This window comes from Eulemur rufifrons, chromosome 16 (assembly GCF_041146395.1).
Source record: "Eulemur rufifrons isolate Redbay chromosome 16, OSU_ERuf_1, whole genome shotgun sequence".
NCBI classification, from domain to species: domain Eukaryota; kingdom Metazoa; phylum Chordata; class Mammalia; order Primates; family Lemuridae; genus Eulemur; species Eulemur rufifrons.
In genome coordinates, this window is record NC_090998.1 from 41,307,049 (window position 1) to 41,324,831 (window position 17,783).

Below are 17,783 nucleotides of genomic sequence, written 5' to 3' on the forward strand. Positions count from 1 at the left end.
ACCCATCTTCTCATCTATAAAATGGGACACGTTCCCCACAGGTACCAGACGAGGTACCCACGGTGCCAGCACACAGGAGGTCGGCAGGTGTTCATTCTCCTCCTGCCCGGGCCTTGCTGTTGCCACTGACAAGCAGAAGTTCAATGGATCTGTGTTCTCCCTCCTCTCCTCATGGAGGACATGACCCCAAACCACAGCGCTGGGTGGTTCCCATGGGCCTCTGACCGAATGACGGCAGATCAGGGCAAAAGTAAATGGCTCCCTTATGCAAAGGGAGAGGGCAGAGGCAGTGGTGGGGACAGAGTGGCCAGCCCCAGGGACGGGGCTGCAGGGAAGCCAGACTGACCAGGAGCTCAGCCAGCTCCTTCTCCCTCCCCGCCTTCTCCCTTCTCCCCTTTCCCCCAACCCCTCCCACCCCTACCTCTGATCTGCCTCTGCCCAGGCGGCCTCTAAGTAAGTAAGAGGAGAGGGGTGCAGGGGCCGTGGCCATAAGGACCAGAGGCCCCGGCCCCATCAAAGAGAATGCCCGAGTGACGGGGCAGTCTGCCTGTGGCCAGCAGTCTGGAGCCAGGACTGTCTCCTACAAGGGAAGGTGTTGGACTTTCACTCGTCCTCTCAGCCAGTATCCACTGAGCACCAGCTCTGTGCCAGGCGCTGTGCTGATGCTTTACGCACTTGATCATCTAACCTTCTCGAAGGCTCCATGCAGGCAGCGTGGTGAGCCTTGCTTGCAGAGGGTGGTCTGGGGGCTCAGAGAGGCAGAGTAGCTCCCAGGGTCACACAACAGCATGTGGTGGAGCCAGGACTTAAACCCACGTCAGTCTGGCCCAGAGGCTCTGCGTTCTACGGCCTCCCCACACCATTCTGCCTGGCGTGAAGTCAACCTGTCTCATTTGTGTAGCAGCCAGTCCGGAGCCCAAAGCCTGAACAAACCTGAGGGAACCGACTGCTCGGGTCAAAGGGGCTCTGGATCTGCCAGGTTCCACCCTGGCCCCTAGGAGTGGGCACGGCTGGGAAGGAAAGGGGGAGCTGCTCCAGGTCTCTGGGGGCTGCAGACCTGGGGCCACCTGCTTGGGGAGCTGAGGTTCGATTGTCTGGTTTCTCACCCAGTGAGGAGGTGGGAGGGCAGCCAGGGTCTCAGCCTGAGTGAGGGCTCACAGCTCAGTCCCCTGGCTGCATCGCTTTGGTCTCTGCACCTCCCAGTCACTGTTTCATTCTCTGCTGGCCCCTGGGAGTTTGATGGGTACTTTCAAGGGCATCAGCAGAGGTGAAGCCCCAAGATGGCTCACCACACGTCCGTCGAGTCTCTTACTCTGTGGCTGTAACACTCCAATACCAGGAGAAAATGATGCAGGTGTGTTGTCACTAGAGTTGTGTCTAGTGCCTGAGACAAAAACGGGTGGAGGGGGTTTTCAGGGAAATAAGAAATAGTATGCAATCCATCTTAGTTTGTGCCTGCAAACCATGGTGCCATGATTCAGGTACTGCTCGTGATGGCAACTTGACGCATATGCCAGCCCTGAGACAAAACGCAAGATGAGGGAAAGGCGGTGGTGCCTACCGGGTAGAAGGGAGCCTCACTTAGAACTACCATTATGTGCTGAACACCAGGTGCTTTTCTTATGACAGTTCCATTCCTCATGATAAAACTGCCAAAGAAGGGTTGCTATGCCCAGTTTGGAGCTGCAGACACTGAGGCTCAGAGAGGTTATGCAACTTGCCTGAGATCACACAGCTAGGAAGTGGTATAAGTGGGAAGCCAGCCCTAGCTGTCCAACTTGTGACCTTAACCTCTACTACAATGTTTCATATGGGTGACTCTGCCCCACACAAAATCTGCAGGAAAAAAAATACAGCCAATTACACAGTAGCTTACAGTCCCCTGAACAGACTGGGGTCTCAGCCAGTGTGCCGTGTGCTCTGCAGACACAGCTCAGCTCCTTTCTGTCCTTACTCTTGTCACATGACTGGTTGCTTGGTTTACGTGGCCCTGTCCTTACAAGTACCCAATAAGGTATGACACTGTCCTGAGGGGCCAATTCTATGTCCTCCAATTAACTAAATCCAAATTAATTTAATTACAAATCCCATGATAAACCCAAACCAAACAGGAAGAAAGTTCTAGTCTAAAGCTATATCCTGTGTCCTCATTATTAAATTAGAATTGCCAGAAGCTCATAAAATCCTCAAACTGTAACATGAGAAACTGAAGGTAGACGTAAGGAAGAACTTCTTATGGAGAGTGCTTTTACACCCTAGAGTGAGAGAGACAGAGAGAAGTGTTTCTTTCCCTGAAAATGGGAAAGATGTCCCCTTCCGACCTGGGCCAGAGGCAGGTGACTGAACAAGGTGCCTCTACCTGGCCGCAGCAGCTAAAAGCTGGTCCCCCACTCCCCACTCCCCAGCCCCCCGACACGTAGCTTTTGCTATTGTCTTCTGTGACCCTTTGGCAGCCGTTCCCAATCTTGTCACAGAGGGATGAGCAGCTGACAGGGGTGTGGAACTGCGCTGAGAGTGTGTGTTTGCTTAGGGCTTTCTGGGTGGGGGAGGCAAGCCTGGCATTCAGCCCTGGGATTACGGGATCCTAAGGGCTTCTGCAACTCTCAGCCCCAAACCTGCCGCACGGTTCAGGAAGGTGCTCCAACCCTGCCTGGCCACACTGGTGCCCTCACCTCATTGGGTCAACCTCGATGGTCCCACCGGCCTGAGTCACTGTGGGAGAGCCAGAGCCAGCATGGGATCAGAGATTGTGCAGAAAAGGGCTGTCAGCATTTCAGGAAGCGGCCAGGGAGGGCGATGGGAGTATGGGGACTCCCGGAAACCAGACGAGGTGGTCTGTGCCCAGGGCTTCCTCTATCCCAGGGCCAGAGAGCAGCCTCTCCTGGGCCCCTGTGGTGGGCCTGTGCAAGCAGGGACTTCCCGGCGTGTTCTGACAGCAAAACCATTCTTGCAAACAAAATCACAAGCGCAGCCCCATGTGTGAAGCAGACAAGGAGAGATGCTCCGGTTGGTGCTGAGGAGGGGCCGTGAGCTTTCTCGCCTGCTGACCCCCCTGAAAGTGGCCCTGGGGTCCTCAGGCCCCAGAAACTCCATGTGGAAACCCCTGGATCTGGGCCGTTCCCATCCTTCAGTGACTATTTCTGAGCAACACGTTAGTGTTAGTGGCTCCTCCTGGACTGTGATTGAATCTCTGAGTTTTATTCCGTGACAACTAAAACTGTCTCTACTGTTTTGTTTTCAAGTCCTAAATATAATTCCAATAAAACTATTCTTTCTTTACTCTGCCATTAGCTTATTGTGGCTTTTGGACAAGTTCTTGCCCTCTCTGAGCCCCCCACTGTGAAGGTCACAGGAAAAGTAATGTATTTATAAACCACAGTATCCAATTAAGTGTGGATTTTTATTAGTGATGGGTGTTGGGTCCGAGAGAGACAAATCGCCTGACTCCAAGAGGATGAGCTGGGAATCCGGAGAAGGGGGAAGGGAAGCAAAGGGGACCAATTCTTGTGAGGCCCCATAAGCCAGATGCTTTACCCACATTCTTATCACAGCGCTGCTTTTACAGAGGAGGGTACTGGGGCTCAGAGAGGTTAAGTAACTTGCCCAAGGTCACACAGCTAGTGGCAGAACTGGGATTTAAAGCCAAGTCTGCCTAGTTGCAAAGCCTAAGATCTCTCCACTGGGCAAGTCGTGCTGCCTGCCCCACAGAGTGAGCGGGGGGCTAAATAGGCACTAGGCGGTGGGCTGGGTAGGAGGCAGCCACTTGAGCTGGGCCCTGCCTGGGACAGCTTCCATATTTCCTCTGAGCCTCAGTCTTCTCCTGGGAACTCTGCACAAGCCCTGGAGTGGGATGGTATTGCGCTAACCTGCTCAAGCTGGCGTGGTGACAGGGACATAGTGTGTGGTTGCTGTTGCCTCAACCTTCGCGGCATTAATCGACTGGCACAATTTCAGTTCCCAGGCAGGACAGACTACAGCCACAGACAGCTGGCTGTAGTTGCCATTTATTGATTGAGACACATCTCAGGCACAGACAGGGGAGGAGGATGTGGGTAGATTCAGGGAGGGGTAGGTCTGGTGGGGGAGCACTCCCGACTTCCCTCTCTCCTCCCCCAGCCAGCCCTGGACTCAGAGCAGACAGGCAGAGAAGGTGAGGGAAGCCGTGACGGCCCAGGGAATCTAGCCCCCTCTCAAGGGTCAAAAAGTAACCCCCAAGCAGTTCCATTGTGTAATGGTGAGCACTCTGGACTCTGAAAAAGTAACCCCCAAATCACCCAAGCATATCACTCCAGCTGGTGACTTGAACTAAGGAGAAAACCTGAGTAGACCTGAGCCCTTCCTAAAATGCAAATTGTATGCAAATAGCCTGGTATGAAATATGCTGGATTTGTGGTCCCCTGGGCTGTTCCTGCTCCTAGGAAGGTGGGTGGGGAGGGCAGCAGAGGTGGGTGAGTGGGGCAGGGAGAGGATTGCAGGGGCCCCCGGTGTGCAGGGCTCAGCAGCTAATATCTCCGGCTGGACGTCTTGACCGTGGTGGTCTTCCGCAGGATGGAGGTGCCCCCAGAGACCGGCCCTCCCTTGACAGTGCTGTAGCCCACACTTGTGCCGAATCCACCCTTGCTGGCTCCCCCACTCCCGCCCAGGGAGATGCCACCCCCGAAGCCAGCTGCGCCGCCTCCGCACACAGTGGTGGAGTTGCCCGTCACAGCTGCAAGGCAAAGGGTCCACGTTAGTCAGGGCAGCCATGGCAGGAGGGGACTGGGGGGACCCAGAAATCAGTGGGGGGTCAGAACAACAGCTGGCAGCAGAGCCGTGGGAAATGGATAGAGAGGCCCATAGAGGCAGCTCCTTGTCTGGAACCCTCTGAACCTGTCTCCAGCAGCTCAAATGGAGGGAGCATGCTCCGGGCCAAGCACAGGCTGCATGGACTGAGCAGAGTTCTGGGGCCAGGCCAGGGGTGGGCGGGCACTGGGCAGCAAATACTCACAGATGCTGACTGTACTGGGACACTCTCCAGACATCCTGGGGGAAACAGAAAGGCCAGGAGAGGGTCAGTGGTCCCAGCAGCCCAAGTGGAAACACTTTCTCTCCCTCTGCCTTTCCGTTGGGCCACTCAGTGGGTCCAGATGACAAGACCAGGACACACATGAGGTCTGCGCATGGCCATGCCCAGGTCCTAAAGCCGGTGCTGCAGAAGAGGCAGAGCTGCCAGAGGCCGTGCCAGCCCCGTCCTCCCTTCCCTGCCCTCTCCCTATCCGGGGCAGCGACCCCACCCCAGTGGGCACAAGCCCGTGACCAGACAGAGCTTCCCAGTGTCTGCCCACTTGCTCTCTTTCTCGTGCCTTCCCAAGGACAGAGATGGTGGATTTTTTTCCAAAGCTTCCACTGGTGGTGAAATCTGGGGGTAGAAGGGGAAGCTTCGTTCTTTACTGGGCTGCCGACCACCATAAGGATTAACAAGGGTGGTGCCAACCAAGGCGAGGAGCAGCAGAGGCAGCGGACACAGTGGGAGAGTCTTCCCTGGGATGAATCGGGAGCCCGCTCCCTGGTTCCCCTCACCCCCTGCGCTGGCCCCAGAGCAGAGTACTCAGGCTGTCCCACCGGGTAAGCCTGGGAAGCCCTCTCATGGGGCGGGAGGGGCCGCCACCTGCTCTCCTCGCTCTCCAGCAGCTTGCGGTAGGTGGCGATCTCCACGTCCAAGCTCAGCTTGATGTTCAGGAGGTCCTGATAGTCACGCAGCAGCCGGGCCATGTCCTCCTTGGCCTGGTGCAAGGCCACCTCCAGATCCCCAAGCTTCTTCTTTGCATCCTTGAGCGCCAGCTCCCCACGCTGCTCTGCCTCTGCAATGGCCGTCTGCAACTGCTGACACTGCCCGGGGGTGAGAGGTGTTAGGAATACCTTCCAGAGTCATCCCATCACCTCTCTGCGCTCACACCAGTTATCACCATCCCCGTGCCCCTGTCCCCGACCAACTGGGAAAGAAAGAACAAAGAAATATTCATCTGAGAGAAGAGATGCTATTACACAAGCAGGATCGTGTAGCACCACTGGGAAAGTCCGTACTGAAGTCTAACCTCAATTCCTCCTGCTGTAGCTCAGCCCAGTGCCCAGAAGAAACACAATAAGTAATATAACCTCTCTACTAACCAAATGCTTCATTCTGATCTGGACAAGAATCCACATGCCCCAGATGGAATCAGCATCTGTGACCTGGACCCTTGAACCCTCTGCTTCCTGGTCTGCCTTCCCGGAGATGGAATGGGCTCCTTGAAGGAGGTCTTCCCGCCTGCTCTACCACTTACATGCTGTGTGACCTTGGACAATACCGCCCGCCCTCTGGGCCTCAGTTTCCTCCCTTGTAAAAGGAGCCTGTTGGATCTTGATGGTCCAGCATCTGAGTGTGTCCCATCCACCAGGAGAAGGGCAGGTCTTGCCCTCTGGCCCTGCCAGCACCCAGGCCTGACCCCCAGGCCTCCAAGACGAAGCCCACCTGCTTCTTGGCCGCATCTGCTTCCCCCTGCAGCCTCTGAATAGTGCGGGTGAGCTCAGCAATCTCATTCTTGGTGTCCCGCAGGGTGTCCCCATGCTTCCCAGCTGTCACCTGCAGCTCCTCGTACTGCAGGCCAAAGAAGTGGCAGGGGGTTTTCAGACAGCCCTAGGCCAACCCCTGGCCCAGAGCCCACCCTCGCAGCTGGAGGCCTTTATGTAGGCTGAGTGCATCCAGTCCCCAGGGCTCCAGGGGTCCCGGTGGTCCAGGCCTCTCACAGTCCCAGCCCCAAGCCTGAGCTAGTATCCCCTCACCTTGGTCTGATACCAGGCCTCAGCCTCAGCCCGGCTCCTCTGGGCAATCAGCTCGTACTGGGCCTTGACCTCAGCGATGATGCCGTCCAGGTCCAGGTTGCGGTTGTTGTCCATGGAGAGGACCACATTGGTGTCAGACACGTGGGTCTGCACTTGGCCCAGCTCCTGAAGAAACAGAGACAGCTGCCACCAGTGCCCCTGCCCCAGGCCCCAGGAGGCCACAGGGGATGGAGGGCAGGGTCCCCAGGGGTCATCAGGAGCCCTGTGCCTAAAGCACAGGCACAACTGCAAGGAAAGGCCTCAGTCTCCCCAGCTGTGAAAAGGGGCTCCTCAGGCTCCCGTTTCTACAGGCTCCATTTATTTCTGTGGGTTTGTAGGCTTCCGAGATATTAAAGAAGGAGAAAGGGGATTTTCACTTCCTGTGCTGACACGGGTGCCTGGCACTGTGCCAGCACCCTCGCTTAGTCCCTGTGGTCCTCAGGACGCCCCGTGAGGTAGGCAGGCCCACAGCTGGCCCACGGGGTGCATTGTGCAAATTAGGCAAAAGCACCCAGCAGGCAGAGCAGCCTGTCCGGTGCCAGCCAGCCAGCCACCTGCACCAGCACCCCACGGTCCTGCCCAGAGGCCGGTGAGGAAAGGGGCTGGGAGAGGAGACCTGACACATCCGGGGGCACCAGGGCCGAGGGTGGGGCCCAGCCTGGAACCAGTCAGTTGAGCAACAAAGCCCAAGAGGTTTCCCCTAGAACACACTGATAGGTATAGACTGTGCTATGTTCCTGGGCCCACGACTTGCACACATGAACAGGTGTTTAAAGATGCCGTGGGTGGCAGGCTAGTGACGGGGAGTGGCGGGTCTCTGTGCTCTGGTCTTAGGACCCGCTGTGTCGCCAGGTCCAGACTGCGCTGGCTCCCACTGGGGCCCTGCCTCCGTCTCTCCCATGGTCCTTCCTGCCCTGGCGCCAGCACGTTGCCCTGAGCCCGGCTCTGACAAAACACTCATCCACTCGGCGCCCCTCAGAGAGTCAGCACCTTCCACATCCTGCCTTGGCCCCAGCCCCTCTCACACACTGGCCCTTCGCGGCAGCCCGGGTGATCCTACCAGACAGACGGAGCGTCAGAGCACGCCCCTCGCTCACCCAGCGTCGCTGCGGCTCAGGCCCGGAGTCAGGCACTCGGCACGCACTGACTCAGCACCTGAAAGTGACTGGCCCCAAATCACAAACCACCATGCGAGGAGCCCCGTCTCAAACCTCAGCAGTCTGACACCAGAACCTGAGATGACAAGACTAAAGCAGAGATAGACAGAAATAAAGAGAAAAGAGGGAGATCCCGGAGCCAAGACCAATGCCCATACAGATATCGAGTTAGAGTGAGTGTTAAAGTAGATTGTCTTTTAAAAGGTGAAATGGCTGGGGGTTAGCCAAGCACTAAAACATGTGTGGTTTGGGGAAAGGTCTGAGTTTTGGAGACAGACAAGCCCGAGGTCAAGTCCACAACCTGACGTTCGCTACCTGTGGGCTGAGGTAGCCACTGAGCCCCGCAAGGCTTTAGTTTCCTCTTCTGTAAAACGGCCCCATAACACCTCCCTCATGCAGCTGTCATGAGGAGTAAGGTCCACAGACGGCCCCTGGCAGGTGCTCGGTGAAATGTGCTCTTACTGCCCAGACTAGCCAGGTGCAGGGGCGGAGGGGCAGAGTGGGACCGCTGGACGAGGGGCTGGGCCCTGCCACGGAGGCTGCTCTCCTGCCCTCCGAGGCCCCAGTGATGGGTGGTTCACCCTCTGGATTTCCTCAAGATCTGGCTTGGCCAACACCAGACCATGAAACCTACTACTGAGTGCCACACTGGCATTTGTGACTAGCAAGCCCACGGGGCAGCCAGGGAAGGAGGCTCCAGCCTGCATTCCTACCCCAGGAGGCACTGCGGGCCGTGAGGAGCTTTGACAGGCCTGGCTTGCTCCACGCTCTCCTTCCCTTCCCACCTCTGCACCCCACACAATCGATGCCCGGCCCACCAAACACCAGCTGGTCCCCAAACATACTGTGCTCTGTCACGCCTCCCGGGCACTCCAGGGCCCCTGGCTGGCGGGCCCTTCCCGTTCCTAAGATCCAAGTCAAACGTCACCTCCTCTGAAGGCTCCTCCAGCCCTCCCAGGAGGGTCAGCCGCAGCCTCCCGTGTGCCACTGCACCTGTGCCTGTCCCCAACATGGCTGTCATCACTTGATACCCCAGCTCCCTGAGAGCAGGGACCTTGTCTTTGTTGTTTTGTAGAAGGTACTCGGGAAGTATGTGTTAAATGAACAAGGCAGAGCAAAGAAAAGGAATGCTGGGTGTGCCTGCCATGGGCCTTACAGCAGGAAAGCCCTTTCCTAAACACCCAGGGAAGAGGGGGAGAGAGACTAGGACCCAAGAGGGGACAAGGAAGCCCTAAACCATGAATGACCCTCAATGATCCCGCTAAAGAAGGAACTGGGGAAGCATCTAAAACTCGGCACAGCGCCCAGGTCACTTCCCAGACAGAACATGCAGGGATGTGGACAGGGGGCAGAGCAGTCGAGGATGCGCCGGGCAACACTAAGGCCAGAGGACAGGGGCCGTCAGACAAACTCTAGGGAGGTGGCCTTGGGCTAATCCCTATGGAAGACCCAGGAAAGGCCAACAGCTCAACTGCTTTGTCATTTGCCTCCTTCCCCTCAAGGGGAAGAGTCATCAGCTGGAAATGGCAGGAAAAAATGCTTGGGAGGAAATGGGAACCCAAGACAGACACTGAGACTAGGAGAGGCCTTGGCCTTGCTGGAGATCTCAGGGGTCCAGGCCGGAGCAGCACACCCACACCCTCGGAGGCTCTTGGGGGACACCCTGGTGGTCCTTGAGAAGTATGGAGGAGATGAGAGGTTCCAGAACCCCAAACACAGAAAATAGCTTGACTTTCAAAGGGGAGAGATTTAGAATTCTCCAAATTAAGCTTGATATCAACCTTCTACAAACACATAGAATGAATGTGTATAGGAGGCATGAAGCCACTGACAGTTCCCTAAGGAAAAGTCAAACCAAAGGATTTCATTTTCTTTTGTGATTTATTATCAAACTGCTAAAGGCCTGCTGTGGACATTGTTTGACCAAGCCTTTCACACCATTCTTGAAAATAAGACAGAAAAATGTATGTAAGCATTGACAAATCTTCCCTGCCCTTTGGCATCTCACCATTTCATAGATCTGCCGCAGGAAGTCAATCTCCTGGGTCAAGGTGTCCAATCTGCCCTGCAGATCCACTCGGCCCATGTACGCAGCATCCACGTCCTGAGGGGGAGAGGAGAGCAAGGCAGAAGCTTGGCCTCAGGGATCTCACCATTCTCCAAGTCAGCCCAGCACCTTGGCCGCCAAGGGACCCCATCCCCCCACTCCCTGCCACCCTCCTCACCTTCTTGAGCACCACAAACTCGTTCTCTGCACCAGTGCGCTTGTTGATTTCATCCTCGTACCTGTTACACACAGAAGACTCAGGCTAGACTCAGCCCAGTCCTGCCTTTTAGGTACTGGAGAAGCCTTGAAGGGTCCTCCACTGGCCAAGAACACCTTTGGGGAGCAGCTCTTTAATGTGGTTGACCAGTGAAGAAACTTGGGGTACCGCCTTTATTTGAACATTCTCTCTCCCCACCCCTTTTTGAGGAAAGAACACAGAACGTGTGCAATAATATGGCAATGGAGAGCCACCATGTATCTGGATCTGAGCCGTTAGGCAGCTTTGGGAGCCAGTGAAGATGTGCCAACAGTCACTAACCTTTGCATTCACTTTCAACAACAGGACATCACTGCGCTAACTCCTCCCCAACCACTTCTACTGAGACTTTAAGGTGTAGAAATTGCCAGTGTCAAGTTACGGGAAAAGTTACAAAATATTGTGCCTTAAAGTTATAAACATACATATCAACCAATCAGAATATGTGAACCTAATTTGGAGCTTGATTCAAACAAACTGTAATTTTAAAATTTGTGACATTTATGGGACAACTGGGAATTCAAACCTTCCTGGATATTTGATAATATTGAGGAATTATTGTTTTGAAAGTTTTAGGTGTGATTATGGCATTGTATTTACATTTGATTAAGTCAATTTATGTGCATGAACTATGTGAATATATCTAGTGAAATATTTGTGAATGAAAAGATAGGATTGCCGGGATCTGCTTCAAGGCTGCAAGGGAGGAAGGGAAGTGAGGAGGGGTAGAGATGAAACAAGACTGGCCGTGAGCTGATCGTTATTAAAGCTGGGAGATGATAACATGGGGGTTTATATACTGTTCTCCCTACTTTATAATAAAGACTTTTTAAAATTACAAACAATACATAAACAAGTGCCAATTCTCCCCATGGCAGCAGGTCCCAGACCTGAGCACCCAAAGACACCAGCTCTGTCTACGGTGGCCTTCTCTGGGGTGATGTCCCATGCTGCCCCCTCCCTGTCCCCACATGTCCCCAGCCTGTCCAGTTCTCCTCACTTGCTCTTTAGGTCCTCAACGAGATCCTGAATGTTCTTCAACTCCGAGTCCAGCCTCCCCCGCTCGTTCTGGAAATTGCCAAGCACGTTCCGCAGGTTGCTTAGGTAGGTCTCAAAGAGGGGCTCCAGGTTGTTCCTGGTGCCACCTGAGTTCTGGCCCTGCTCCTGCAGCAGTGCCCACTTGGTCTCCAGCACCTTGTTCTGCTGCTCCAGGAACCGCACCTGGGCCAGAGCAAAAAGGGTGGGCTGACATCACCCCCAGCCACAGGAGGGACCAAGACTGGACCCCCCATCCCAGGGTGTCACGGGGCTGCGCAGCAGGCCTGTGCCTTGCTGAGGGCAGGCATTCCTGTGGAGAGCAATCTTTGCCGGAAATGACAGTCCAATCTGATAAAAAGGACCCTAGAGAGTTAATAAACATAGAAGCCCCAGCTCAGTCATTTACTAGATGGTGACCTTGGTCAATTCTCTTCTCTCTAGGTCTCCCCTTCTCACCTGTCCTGGGTAAAATGGACTAGATCAATGTTTCTGAACTCTAATTCTTCATCAAAGTCAACCGCTAAAAATGCAGATGCAGGCTGGGCATAGTGGCTCATGCCTGTAATCCTAGCACTCTGGGAGGCTGAGGTGGGAGGATAACTTGAGGTCAAGAGTTCAAGAGCCTGAGCAAGAGCGAGACCCCCATTTCTACTAAAAATAAAAAAAATTAGCCGGGCATGGTGGCACGTGCCTGTAGTCCCAGCTACTTGGGAGGCTGAGGCAGGAGGATCGCTTGAGCCCAGGAGTTTGAGGTTGCTGTGAGCTAGGCTGACACCAGGGCACGCTAGCCTATGTGTCAGAGAGAGACTTTGTTTCAAAAAAAAAAAAATGCAGATGCATACACACACTCAGAAAGAGAGAAAAAAGCAAATGTGGCAAAATGTTTAAAATGTCAAAAAATCTTTCTAGGTGAAAGAGTATACAGAAGTATGCTATGCTATTCTTGCTACTTTTCTGCAAATTCAACATTTTTTCCAAAAAAAGTTATCTAAAAAATACTGATGCCCAGACCCTACCTCTATAGTCTCAGGTGGAGGCTCATAGAGTGGGTTTAACAGGCCCCCTGGGGGTTCTTGGTCCAGCCAGGGTTCCAAGACAACCTCTCAGACGCCCAGCTCTCAGGCCATGATCCTGAGAGCCTGAGAACAGTTTCAGTTTGTCTAACCTCTGGGACAGTCCCACAGAAGAACCAAAAGTCACTAGGAGAGAGGGTTAGGAGGTGGGCGGGACAGGTTGCTTCACCCTGTGCCATCCAGTCCCTCCAGGTCCCACCTCCACAGCACCCAGGGCCACAGCCACACGGCCTGGGAGCAGCACGCAGCAGGTGTGCCTGCCATGAGCAGGAACACCCTTTGGTGCCAGGGACCATGGGGTCTGGGGACCTGGGTCGCAGTCCCACCTTTGCCTCTAACGACCTGTACAATACTGGGCAAACCACTTGATCTCTCCAGACCTCAGCTTTCTCAGCTCAGAAATGGGCACAATATCACCTACTCTGACCCCTCATGGGACCACTGTGGGTATCACATGAGAAGGGGTATGTGAATGTTCTTTAGAAAAGCACAAATCGCTGAACCAAAGTCGGGTCATCCACCAGAGCTTTCCCACATGCTCGACTCAGGGCCCAGGTGGACAATGCCAGCAAAATGGACAAGGCCAGGCCAGGGAGCAGCATGAGAGCTTCCCTCATCCACCTGGAGGCAAGGGAAGGACTCAGGACACTCTGACCTGCAGCAGGTCAAACCCCTCACCCCCAGGCAGGGCCACCAGGTGACCACCTTCCTCATCATCTATCCCAAACTGAGCTTTCTTGGCTCAAACAGGGAGGAGGAAAAGGAGAAGCAAAAGAGAGACTTCCCCGAGGACCCTCCCCAGCTGTTCTTAGTGCCCTTAGGCCTCCTCCAAGCTGAAAGACCGGGACAGACGGATCCCTGTGCCCTCAGCCTTGGACAACTTGTTGAACCATAGCTTCCACCGCTGTAAACTGGCAAAAGACTATGAGGGCTGCCCCGCCAAGAGGAGCAGTGAGGACAGTCCATTTTTAATTGTGAGCTGAGGCTGCTGGATAACCGCGTTAGTGACAGCCCTACGAAAGGCTCCAACACAGGCAAGGTGGGCTTGGCCGATAGGCATCATGAGTAGACCGGAGATTCACCTGCATGGTCCCATTAAAGACCCAGGAGACCGTCTCCACCGTCCACCTCTCAGCATCCCAGGCTCAGGCCGGGAGAGCTCCGAAGTCACTCCAGCAAGCTGCACCCCACAGCACACGGGCCAGGACAGCCCCTGCCCAGCCCGCTGTCCCCTAGAGGCCCTACTTCTACTCCCAGGCCCCCACCTCCTTCCACCTCTGCCCACCTTGTCGATGAAGGAGGCGAACTTGTTGTTGAGGGTCTTGATCTGCTCTCGCTCCTGGGTGCGCACCCGCTGGATCTCGGGGTCTATCTCCACATTGAGGGGGGTCAGCAGGCTCTGGTTGATGGTGACCTCCTGGATCCCTCCAGGAGGACAGACAGGCCCGACCGTCTGCCTGCCAGCCCCCAGGCCCGAAAATGCCCCACTGCCAAGGCCAAAGCCTCCCAGACCCCGCCCAGAGGAGGCGGCTCCGGCCACACTGACCGAGATGCTCCTGTTGCCCCCCAAGTTATAGAGGCTCCGGCTGCCAAAGCCACCCACGCTGGGGCCACGGCGGGTCCCCCCACCACTGCCACTGCTCCGGGACACTGTCACCGAGCTGAAGCTGGTGCGGGCCCGGGACCCGCCCCCTCCACTGGCAGAGTTGGAGCTGAAGCCCCCTTTGGTGGTGTATGTTTGCCGAGACCTGGAGGACATCATGGCTGTCAGAGGGGCCGGAGAGCAGGCTGAGAGCTGGGAGGGAACGCAGTGCGGTGCTGGGCCGCCCATGGGCTTTTATTCTTTTCTCAACTGGCCTGGTTCCGGGGCCCCACAGACGCTCCTGCCCCATCGCCCCAGGAGGAGAGGAGGGGCCCTGTGGGCTGGGGAGCGCCCTCTCCCCCAGCAGGAGGAGGAGCCACTCCCAGTTATCACCTGTGCTCCAGAGCTGGGGCGGGCTGCCACCTTCTCCCCCCTCGGGCTCTCCTCGCTTGGAACAGGATGACAGGGCTCCCACATTCGCCCACCACCCAGGGGCTGACTTGGTCTCCTCCCACCCAGCCTGGTGGCCTCGTAAATGGGGCTCTGTTCTGCAGGGTTTGTCCCAGGCCCTGTGGTAAGGCTAGCCCAGGGCCCGGGGCTGTGCAGGTGGGAAGGGAAGAAACGTTGGGCAATGGGCTGCTGGAGAGAGTGCCCAGGCTGCTCCCGTCCCACCCTCCGGCCCACAGCCTCACTGCTCCTCGGCCCAGGGTGGGGGGCGCAGGCAACGGGACAGTGGAGGTAATCTCTGCCTTTGCCATACACTGGCAGGCAGTCCCTGTGCAAGACAAAGTGGATCTAAGGACAGAGAGAGGGTCCCTGCCACCCGTTGGGCCCAGGCACTTGAGGAGAAGGTAGAAAAGTCCTGGGCTTTTCAGGCAGGGCCCTGCAGCCTGGGGCCCAGCACACTCTTCTGCAGGCTGAAGAGAGGCCAGGGGGCTTCACCCATCACCTGAGACCCTGACCCTCTGCCCCATGGCAGAGCTTCCTGCAAGGGCCCAGCGGCTTTGGAGGGAGCTGGAGGTGGGTAGGAGACACACCTCATCCTGGGTGGAGATAGATACAGAGCCAAGAAGTGGGTGTTCAACAGAAGCCCATCATTCCCATCTTCCCCTGCCCGCCAGGAGCCCAGATGTTTGGCTCGGAAGGGGGAGGTACCCCTCTAATCACTTCACGTAGTCCCCCCACTCCCTACCCACCGCAGGCTGCCGGGACCAAACAGCCCAGCAAAGACACAGAGGCTTCGGACGTCAGGGCTGGGGGGATTGGGGAGGTAACTTTAGAGATTGACCCTCCTCACCCCCTTCATCTCTCAGCAAGAAAAGGGGCCAGAGAGGACAGAGACTTGCCCGCCCAAGGGAAGGAGCAAGGACAGCACTTGCTGGGCTCCGCACCCCCTGCCAGGCTGGAGCTGGGCCGACTCTATTCTCCAGCCGGTCTCCGCAGGGTCCCCACAGAGAGGGCATGAGACCGCCACAACTGGGGAGAGCCCACTCCAGCCCACAGGAGGCTGCAGGGTCTCTCTCTAGGCCCCTGGGAGGCTATGAGTGGCTCCCACAGGGGTGGGGTGAGAGCACTTGCAGAACTCAACCCTCAAAACCAAGAGGACATTTTCCACTCTGTTTGAAGTTAAGATACAAGCATTTGGGGGAGCTGGACTGAGAGACATATCTCCACTCTACTGTGTGTCCTCAGGCAACTCTCAACCTCTCTGGGCATCATTTCCTCTGCCTGCAAGCAGTGCCCGCCACAAAGTCCTTTGGAAAAGCAATGGCATGTGATCCCTGACTGAGCTGTCACTTCCCACTGACCTTTGTCTCCTTTCCCCAGGCTGTGATCACTTTCTCAGCCTCTCTTATCTCTCCCCAGGCAGCGTGGGAAGGGGAGGTTGAGTGGGCCGACCTCCAGGATGTGGCTGGGGGCAAGGGAGTGATGTCAGCCCTCTGAGTCACAGCAGGCCGGGGTGGTGGGAGGGGCGCCAGTCGGTAAACACGAACTCCACCCCACCCCAGAGGCTGACATTCACTCACACCAGTCACTCACACGTAGCCACCAAGCACATGGTGTGTGCCAGGCTTTGTGCTGGGCGCTGGTGACAGACGCACAGGTAGCCCAGGGCCCACTCTCACGGAATTCTCAGCTGCTGCTTGGAGACAGCCTCCCTCCCACCCAGGCAGGGCGGTTCGCCAGTCCCCGTGCAGACAGGGAGTGGGAGGCCACTTTGGCTCCTCCAGCCCTTATCTCCTCTCCACTTTCATACAGGACATCCACGCTCTGGCCTTTATTATGCCGCCCCAGGAAGAGCAGTTTCCTCCCCTTGTACCCTCCACAGAGAGGGAGAGCTGCCCCCTGCTGCTTCTCTTTCCCAAATGGCTCCATCTCCGGAGACTGGCACCTGCCCAGAGTCCCTCCTGCCAGCAGAGGGGACTGAGGTTGCTGCTGCCAAAGGGAGGGGGCGAGACAGCTGATAACATCAACTGAGCACCTAGCACGCAGCAGGCTGGGTCTGAGCAAAGGAAAGACGCAGGTGCCAGGAGTTCCCATGGAGGAGAGGGTTTCTCCGCTGATGATAATCATTACTGCAGTCAGCACGGACTGAGCATGTGCCATGTGGCCGGCAGTGGCCTGAGCGCTTCCTATGCCATTGCATGTCAAGTTTCCATGCCACAGTGCTGCTCTGCCTCCTCCCCACTCCGTCCTCTCCTCTGACCTCGGCTGCTCCCTTGCTCTCTGGCTTCCGGCTGGGTTGACCCAAGAGAGACACCAGCAGGAGGTCAGAGAGGAGGGAGGAGGTCAGGTATCTCTTCTCAGTTCCCTCCCTGCCCCGGACCACTCAGGCCACTCTCTCTCGGGCAGGGGCCGCAGCCGGCCCCCCAAGCGTGACCACAGCTTCTTCCAGGTGACCCCTCCACAGTGCCAGCCACTCTATTCTCTGATCACTCGACTGCTTCTCTCGTTCTTCAGCTCTGTGTAAGGTGACCAGCTCGTCCTGGTTTTCCCAGGACTGCCTGGTTTCAGCACTGAAAGTCCCTCAGTCCAGGATAAACCAAGAGGGCTGGCCACCCTAGCTCAGGGTGGGGACAGCTTCCTGCCAGGGCCAGTCTCTGGCCTCTCCAGCCTCTGTTTCCTCAGCCCCGCCCCCACCTCTGCACCGAATCCTTTTATTTTTAACGGGGAAGGGGAAGCTTCCCCTTCGTCCTCAGGAGATTTACTGAAAAATCAGCTCACAGGAAAGCAGACTAATGGGAGAAAAGGTATACATTTTATTACTGCCGTGTGTGGGGGGAGAACCACAGAGTGATCGCCCAGCGAACCAATGGGGTACAAAGGCTTATATATCATACCTCTCAGGAGCGCGGGGGATGGGGAAGTGTGGATGATTTTAGGGGGATAGTAAATGATTTTTAGGGGAATTCAATGGGCTTAAAGAATGTACAAGGGTCTGGGGCAAAATCTGGGGGGCCTGCAGAGTGGACAATGGTTTGTGACAAAAATCTGTCCAGATTTGTTGACAAACTTTAGTCTTCCCTCCTGTGATGTGGGTTCAGTTCATGAAAACTCAGGGAAGGGACCAGAAGTAATTGTTTTATTGTTTTCTTCTTTGGTAGGTCGGGACTTCAAGCAGATAAGGGAACTTCAGGCTGTGTTTTGGGAGAGGTAGAGGACTGGGAGACTGAGAGCTGGGTGAGGGAGACAATTGTTCTCCTTGTCGGGTCTTTCTGGTCTTTATGTAGACAGGGGGAAAGTCTCTTCTAGTGTCTATTGATCTCTAGGGGCCATTAATTCAAAATAC

General features: G+C 55.9%; 1 protein-coding gene across 1 annotated transcript; it reads right to left on the minus strand.

Moving 5' to 3' along the window:
* Positions 1 to 4,502: 4,502 nt before the first annotated feature.
* KRT79 (keratin 79) lies at positions 4,503 to 14,173 on the minus strand. Its single transcript, XM_069491741.1, has 9 exons — positions 13,697 to 14,173; positions 11,301 to 11,521; positions 10,223 to 10,283; positions 10,006 to 10,101; positions 6,802 to 6,966; positions 6,491 to 6,616; positions 5,648 to 5,868; positions 4,988 to 5,022; positions 4,503 to 4,708 (listed from the first exon to the last, which is right to left on the minus strand). Exons 1-9 carry the CDS (start codon positions 14,171 to 14,173, stop codon positions 4,503 to 4,505), a joined length of 1,608 nt encoding a protein of 535 aa, XP_069347842.1.
* Positions 14,174 to 17,783: the final 3,610 nt, after the last annotated feature.